General features: G+C 36.9%; 1 protein-coding gene across 1 annotated transcript; it reads left to right on the forward strand.

The window, feature by feature from the left end:
- The first annotated feature begins 2,768 nt into the window (after positions 1–2,768).
- Positions 2,769–5,146, forward strand: LOC102247128 (ATP synthase lipid-binding protein, mitochondrial). The gene is made up of 3 exons (XM_014534312.1): positions 2,769–2,826; positions 3,965–4,122; positions 4,846–5,146. Exons 1-3 carry the CDS (start codon positions 2,769–2,771, stop codon positions 5,071–5,073), a joined length of 444 nt encoding a protein of 147 aa, XP_014389798.1. The 3' UTR covers positions 5,074–5,146.
- The last annotated feature ends 3,548 nt before the right edge of the window (positions 5,147–8,694 follow it).

An 8,694-nucleotide genomic window follows, 5' to 3' on the forward strand; every position in this document is an offset into this window, starting at 1 on the left:
CTGGCTGCCAGAAGGATGTCTGACTGCAAGCTTAGGCCTGATCCCCCGGGGAGTGGGCCTAAGTCGACAGGTGGACATCCCCCAAGGGGTCCTGGACTGTGAATGGATGCAGGCCAGGCTGAGGGACCCCCCCGAGTGCACAGATTTTTGTGCACCAGGCCTCTAGTTGGCATTATAAAAAGAGTAATATTCATCTCAACTTAAAATCCATATATATGCAAAATCCGCATTAGCGTTAGCTTAGCACTTCTAGTAATTATTTGAAACAAAAGTATTTATTAAGTATAAAACGTCCACCATCTGGAGAGTTTTCTGACTCCTAGACTGCCTCCCATTTCCTGTAGCTGCAGCTTTTCTTCTGAGTTTAGATCTGGGTCCAAGTCTCCCCCAGATAACAAGACAAGCACAGCTCCCTCAGAAGAAATGAAGTAAGATTTTAATTATTCTAATTACATGTTCAAGGTCTCTTGCATTCTCCCACATTCCTATAAAATATTATAAATACATCAGATTATTTTCGGCTTTGGCTATACTCTGTGATAAGAAGTCGTCACAAAGGACAATGTCCACACTGACTAATGCTAAGAACAACATGTGCTCGGTGCCTGCCAAAGTGTAAGCTGACTTCTGATGTCACTGAATGGGGTTACAAATTTTTGTATGTTGACAATAAAAATTAAATTTTTGAGAGATGTGAAGCCAAATGAAAACGGAGAATCAGGGCACATATTTTAAACTACTAAAACAGAATTCTACACCTGTAACTTTCCATTTAAATGCTAATTTTCCCATAGGATTTTTTCATACTTAGTTGCTTTCTTTCTTCCCACCCCACCTACAATGGTATTCATGTTCTAAGCTTCTACTTTAACTCCTACTAGCATAAGCTTTCAATGGGTATTAACTAATTTTTAACTTAAATGAAAACTTTATTGAACCAAGCGTGAAGTTTCCCTAAGAAACATAAAAACAAAAGATTCGAGAATGCACAGAGCAAAAAGTAGCTGAACATCTGGTATTCAAAGCCATAACATGAAGATAACAAAAAGCATTATCGCTATTAAATATCTTCCAATATATCTCTTTAAAGCCTGAGGTCAATCAGTGGTCAACATCTGCCATAGTGAAGAGCTACATGAACTTTTTACCTAAAATATACAAATAATCAAAAGCTTTTTACAGATGCATCTTTCTAACCAGTTTAGTATTTAATGTTTAGCTCCCATGGTAAAATTCATTCCTTCATTTCTAAGGCATATTATTCAATTATACTTTTTTCCTTTATACAAAAGGGATATAATGTTTCCTTCAGAAGTAAGCAGAGAGAAATATCTGATATTTATCACTTTAAATCTTTCATACTATATAGGCGTTGTGGATGGAAATGATAAAAAATGGTCAATAACTCACATGCAATCTTCCACATTCTCTTCCCATTCTACATGTGCCACATGTTGAAGATGGCAATGCCACCGAAATAAGAAACTGACCTCCTTTATTACCAAACATCCAATTAGACTGAGATGTGAGTAAAACATAAGCATATTAACCCACTGAAATTTTCACATTGATTTTTGGGGAGGCAACAATCAGTTTATTCTGACTAACAGTAATTTGTACTTTGAAATAAGATGTTACCTTAACAAATCCTTAAATATATGCCATTAGCTGAGTAACTGGATGTTGGGTGTTGAAGAAAGTTACACATAGTAGAAAGTGGTTGGAGAAAATAAAAGAAGTAGTGTGTGTTGGCTACCATTATAGGAGGGCATCTAACTATTATGAGAAATAAACAGGACAGAATTTGCTCATTTGCAAGGGCATAGATAAAACCAACAAATTTTGGGCCTTGAAGAACTGGAAAATCTGATCACGTCCAGAAACAGGAAGGCATGACATAGAGAAAGTTGTTGAGAAGACAGAATAAGGTGTGAATTTTTGACTTTGATAGAACCTTAGATTGTATCTGTTGGAAAGAGTGTGTGAAATTAAAAATAAAATATACATCTCGTGACTAGAAGAAACAATGCTATAGAGGGTGGTGCAAAGTAGGTTTAAGTTTTAAAACAGACTTTTTTTCTTGTATTTTTATTGTATTATTTTCCATATGAACAACTGCAAACCTACTTTTGCCCCACCCTGTATGTACATTAAACAACTTTTTCTCCTTTGAAGCAAAAGGAAAAAAAAACTTATTTTCAAGTCTCCTTACATCAAAATCAGACCTTTTATTACTTCTCATTAAAGAGAGTGAATAGAAGTTGTATGTTTTGAGCAGTTAAAAGCAACTAGGCCTTCTCTACACTCCTTTTTTCATTCTCTGCTAACTGAATGGCACAGGTGTAACTTTCAAGCTATGCAAAGTACGAAGGTGCCTCACGATAAATTGTGATTGACCTTTGAATGACTACATGGAGCAGACACTCCTCACACTCCTCCCTACGCCACCTTCACAAACTGGTCCAGATCAGATTATGAAATGAGAGACAAATAACCTGGTATTATATTTAGCAACTGTGATGAGATTGTGACAGGAATTAGCATTACTTCCCTGATTAATACACTGTATAACGTTGTTTTTATGTAACGGAATACAAGACAGCAATGTAAATGAATGAATTGATGAATTGTAGGTACATATTATATCAAAGGCAAATCTCAAGAATAATGTTCCTGAGATAGAAATAAATAAATAAACAAAAAACCAAAACAAATTTAAGAAGAAATGTGGGGGGAAAACAAATTCACAATGTTAGTTATCTCTGAGAATGAAGAAGGAAGTAAGAGATGGGGGAGGAAGATCAGACACAATGGTCAAAGATAAAGGTAATGTTTTATGTGTTCAGTTAATTGTTCTTTGTATCATGTTTTTTTTAATATATTCACATGTTTTACAAAAATTATTCATTATTCAATCAATATTTTCCTTAAAAAAACTTAGTAGCAACATTTTTGAAGTTACAAGTATACATCTAAAGGGTAAATAAACAATTTTCCTAATAATATAGAAATATGTATTTAGCACTTTTAAAAAGCCTCCAGTGGCAGCATTAGGCAGGCTTCACAGAATGCTGCATCTCAAATAACCTTGCAGTCAAGATAATGTTCTCTGGACAACTGTTAGACAACTCAGAAAGCGGCTCTAACAATGAAAAAAAATATTAATATCAAATACACATCTGAAGAGTTTGAATAAAATCATTTCTTAACATGTGAACGGGCAATATTTACATTTTCAAATTTATAGTCATTATTTTATATAATAAATGGTTTGAAATATGTATGCATAACTATAAATTAAATATAAAGAGATTATAGCTATGGGTGGTATGATTTTTATACTTTTTTATGTATTACTCAGTACTGATGAATGAGCATAAATGTCATTTTTACAACTACCATAAAGTCACTCTCTTGGACAGTTCTGCTACTCTGAACAGGTTCCAGCTGGTCTTGACTGGGCTTGCTTGGGCTTTTCAATCAGCTGGCAGGTGAGCTGGGTAGCAGGATTAATTTCCTTTGTTCAAAGCTAAGTATGGCTGAAAAAAAAAAGAACATCAATTGAACTATCAGCTGTTAAAGTGTGTATACATGTTTTTGGGACACACTATATTTGCTGAATGAATAAATAAATCTTCGCCTGAGTTACCCCATAAAAAGACCATGCAGCAAAGCATATCTACTAATATTTTATTAGATCATTCAATCCTAGAACATCAAGAATATAGGAGAAAGGGAAATAGACAGCAAAAACAAATACAAGGAATAAATTGCTGGGCCACCCATAGCTTTAAAGAAAATGAAGGTTGATTTCTTATCATGAAGAACACTTCCAGCTTCCATAAAATCATTGTGCCTTGGAAGAGTCCATCAGGTAGAGGAAGGGAAAGAAATTAACCTGCCAGTTTCCCATCTCTGGAATCTCACTGGTTAAGATGTGTGACAAGGATTAATCTTTGCACAGTGCCTCCGAGTCAGCTGCTGAAGAAACCAGATCTTGGGCTCCTGTCCCATGTTTCACCTAAATCTAAATGTGGTGTCAGGAACCAGAGTCTCCATGGGTGTAGTCAGTACAAGAGATACAGATGCTGTTACTGCAGCAGCAAGCAGGAGGGCAAGAGAGTAATTGGAACTGAGCAAATCTGAAGATCCAATACAGAGCAAAAGAATAAAAGAGCATCGCACATAAGCAGAGATGAACACAATCATTCCTATCATCTCCTCCCTTAAGTGAAAGTATGCAGAGCAAATTATAGTTTTTTAAAAAATTGATCTATTAACACATTTAGATCTGCATCTCCACAGAGAATCCTTTTTTTATTGTTTAAAGTATTACAAATAGAATTACTAGTACATATGTCCCTTCCCCCCCCATTGACTTCCCCCCAGCCTCCTCCAAAAAAAGTTGTGTCTACTGGTTATGCTTATATGCATGCATACAAGTCCTTTAGTTGATCTCTTACCTCCCCCGTCTTTTTATGGTTTCTTGTCTTTCTGCACCCAACCCACAACCCTCCCCTGCCTTCCTGCTGAAGTTTGACAGTCTGTTCAATGCTTCTTTGTCTCTGTATCTATTTTTGTTCATCAGTTTATGATTTTCATTATATTCCGCCAATGAGTGAAATCATGTGATATTTATCTTTCTCTGACTGGCTTATTTTGCTTAGCATAATGCTCTCCAGATCCATCCATGCTGTTGCAATGGAAAATTTCCTTCTTTTTAACAGCAGCATAGTATTCCATTGTGTAGATGTACCACAGTTTTCTAATCCACTCATCTGCTCATGGGCACTTAGGCTCTTTCCAAATCTTGGCTATTGTAAATTGTGCTGCTATGAACATAAGGACATTGACACAGGGGCCAAGTTTATTGGTGCTGGGGCTGCCACAGTGGGTGTAGCTGGTTCAGGGGCCGGAATTGGAACAGTGTTTGGCAGTTTGATCATTGGCTATGCCAGGAACCCGTCTCTCAAGCAGCAGCTCTTCTCCTATGCCATTCTGGGCTTTGCCCTGTCTGAGGCCATGGGGCTCTTCTGTTTGATGGTCGCCTTCCTCATCCTCTTCGCCATGTGAGGCTCCGTGGGGTCACCTACCCATCCCTGCTGCTTCGATTCCAGGCCCGGTGCTGGAATGTGCCCATTAAACACCAGAAAAAGAAAAAAAAAAGACTTCCCACCCAGGGAAGTGCCCAAATTCATATCATAGAACTGGTCTCATGAAAACATCACAGCTACCACTCATGGATGCAGACACCTAATTCCACGACCCCAGCAATGCTAGCCATTGGGTGTTCCCACTACACCCCCATTACTGGTGTCTGTTGCTTCTAGAAAGAGGACGCAGCTGCCTCGCCTCACCAGAATGCATTCTGAGTGTTTCCCCATGACTGAGCATGTGTGACTGCTTGTCAGAGCTGGGTTAAGGGCCAGGCCTAGATGAATGAGAGGCCGGGAAGGGGGTTCTTTAGTGGGAGGCACATGCAATCTCATGAGGTTAAAGAGGCTACAAACACTGAATGTGGTGTTGGGGCAGAAAAGGGTCCTGCCTACTATCTCTCACCCAATTACTTCGTAAGTAGGATAAATAAACGAGGAAAAAACTATCTTATTGTTCTGTGGTATCTCTCAAAACACCCAGAACAAAGTACTGCACACAGTAGAATATAAATGATTAGCATTGTAATACAGTTACAAACTTTTAGGAAAAAATAGCAACTCGCATTGAACATTGCCACTGAGAGGGTCTTCAAAAATCCCATTTCAAAGCAGAATCCAAATTTTACCACAATTCCTGTGACTTTATTTACGCCACACTGTCAGCGATAGTACAAGAATCCCGTCTATTTAACTGCACTGCAAATGTGTGACGCAGAGTCTCCTTTCAGCAGCCAGTAAGTCAGTGATGGCGAACCTATGACACGCGTGTCAGAGGTGACACGTGAACTCATTTTTTTGGTTGATTTTTCTTTGTTAAATGGCATTTAAATATATAAAATAAATATCAAAAATGTAAGTCTTTGTTTTACTATGGTTGCAAATATCAAAAAATTTCTATATGTGACACGGCACCAGAGTTAAGTTAGGGTTTTTCAAAATGCTGACACCCTGTGCTCAAATAGTTCACCATCACTGCAGTAAGTGCAGACTGCTTAGAAACACGGAATAATGAAGCTATTAAATGACTCCATAAAGAATATTGTAAACTTATACAGTCCTAGGAAGAAGACGTCCTGTAGCACGCAGAAGCCAACCTTGGATAAGAAATTCTCAGACAGCTGGTCACCCACATCGCTCAGCGGAATGCCTGGTATACAGAAGTTGTAAAATTGGACTCATTTATATTTGAAAGCAAGCATCCTGCCAATGAAGCGATGACAGAGAGATGGAAAACAGATTGTATAGAGGAACATGGTCTTTGAGTAATAAATCAGTTGTTTGATCTCTTTCTACGAGAGCAATTCTGTGAATTAGAGCAGCAATTTTCAACCGGTGTGCCACGGTGTGCTGTAAGAATCTTTAAAACGTGCAATACCTGACTATTTAGTGAGGGGCACTCACCTCTTGTCCCTTAGAATGTCAAATAAAAAAAATGACAATAAGCCAACACAACAATAGCCATCTGATGTGAATGAGTCAAAATTATACCTATTTTTCTGCCAGGTTGGTAAAAAATATATTTTTATGTGTCACAGAATTTTAGTAATTCATTTACATGTGCCATGAGATGAAAAACGGTTGAAAATCGCTGAATAAGAGGATACTTAGCAGATTTTTAAACTTCATTTCACAAAGCCAGGATTAATAAAGATGCATGGCATGGTATTATTTATGTGAACAAGAGAGAAAGCTTTTCTTTTCTGCCAGAAATATTGTAGAGCTCATATTTGAATGAGCTTCACGCAGTGGGCTGTGACCAGACCAGACAGAGAACAATTATATTACTAGCTTGCTTTTTCCCTCTAAGCTTGGATATAAAATTTAATCTAAGCAGAAACAATTTAAAAAAAAACATAAAAGAGATTATCATGGTTTTTCTTTTTACATACATCTGTTCAATAAAATCTTAATATCTGGTGTTTAGTAGTCAGTCAGAAAGAATAAAGAAAGAAAAGTTTTTAAAAGAAAGAACTCTATTCAAAGGTTATACTGTGGTGATGGAATTTTACACACAGCTGTCATAAATTAAAAGATCTGAATACTGTTATGCCTTTAAGATAGTTTTCAGTCCTTCCTTGTATATCTTTTATGGAAATGATTACAAGCCATGCAAAAAGATAATTTCCAAAATATTTATTTAAATATCTGCAATAGGAAAATCCAGTGTCTTTTAGTACTGTTTTCTTCAATCCCAACCAAAATACTAAATTGGAAAAAAATTTGGCATAAATTAAACAAATAATTTGTGTGACTTCCCATAGTTTTCACAAGCCTTATCCTAAAACAATTCCTTTTTTTAAAAGATAGTAATAAATACATTAAGATTATGCAATTTATTAAAAATATTTTTATTGATTTCAGAGAGGAAGGGAGAGGGAGAGATAGAAACATCGATGATGAGAATCATTGATCGGCTGCCTCCTGCACATCCCCTACTGGAGATCAAGCCCACAACCTGGGCATGCCCCTTGACTGGAATCCAACTCGGGACCCTTCAGTCCCCAGGCTGATGCTCTATTCACTGGGCAAAACCAGCTAGGGCAAGATGATGCCATTTTTACAAAAAAATAATCATATTGAATATTCCTTTATGCCCAACATAGCTGAGACTTCTAGCAACCCCTCCATTCCACTCTTTAAGGCTTCTCTTTTAATAGGCATCAATGTTTAGGTAGACACAGCCACTCATCATAAAAGATGCATTTCTCAGGCTCCCTACAAGCACAGTGTGACCACATGACTAAGAATCAAACCTCTGAACAGAGAAGTAGAGGGTTTCAGAGCAGCTTCAGTGCACATTACCGAATGTCCGCCAGTGCATGCCCTTTTGACCCTTTATTGACTTAATCCCTTTCTCATCCTACTGCTTAGAATAAGTCACCATTTTAAACTATGGGGATGAGGCCATTCTCTAGGGATGGCAAAGTGGCAATCTGGAAGGAATCTCATTCCTTGTATTATCTGCTCTAAACTTTTATAGGAGAGAAGTATCAAAATACTTATAGAGTGACCACAAATCCTTTTTGGAACAGACAGAAGCATAAGTCAATAAATTAAAAATCAAATCAAAACTTTGGTATTCAAATGCTCATAAATCTGATAATCAAGCATAGCCCACATACCTCATAGATTATTTATTGTTTTTGAACTTTTATTGCTATTTAGTAAATGTCTGTTACTTGAAATTTGAGGATCTGTACACATAAATCCTAAAAGCCAAATGGGAAATGAGACATTTCCTTAATAGTTCTGAATTCACTTACGTGGTACACTTTTAAACTAGTATTTTGCTTTTTATTTGTTGTTGTTGAATCTCTGTTTTTATTATTGAGGTAAAATTTGCATGCCATAAAATGAAATACTAAATTTTTAAAAGTATACAACTCAGTATAATTAAGTATATTCATAATGTTCAACTTTAACTTCTATTTACCCAAGATATTTCACCATTCCAAAATAACCTCAAAAGAATTAAGCACTCACCCCTATTCCCTCCCCCACCTGCCCCTGACAACCACTGATCCGATTTCTGTTTTGA

The sequence above is a fragment of the Myotis brandtii genome, unplaced genomic scaffold (genome assembly GCF_000412655.1).
Source record: "Myotis brandtii unplaced genomic scaffold, ASM41265v1 scaffold1288, whole genome shotgun sequence".
Lineage (NCBI taxonomy): Eukaryota > Metazoa > Chordata > Mammalia > Chiroptera > Vespertilionidae > Myotis > Myotis brandtii.

Excerpts from the sequence above, each read along its gene's own strand:
- LOC102247128 (XM_014534312.1), top strand. The coding sequence starts at position 2,769 with ATGAAGAAGGAAGTAAGAGATGGGGGAGGAAGATCAGACACAATGGTC. Across the intron at positions 2,827-3,964 it reads CACAATGGTCAAAGATAAAG|TGCCTCCGAGTCAGCTGCTG; the intron begins GTAATGTTTTAT and ends ATCTTTGCACAG. Across the intron at positions 4,123-4,845 it reads GCAAGCAGGAGGGCAAGAGA|GACATTGACACAGGGGCCAA; the intron begins GTAATTGGAACT and ends TATGAACATAAG.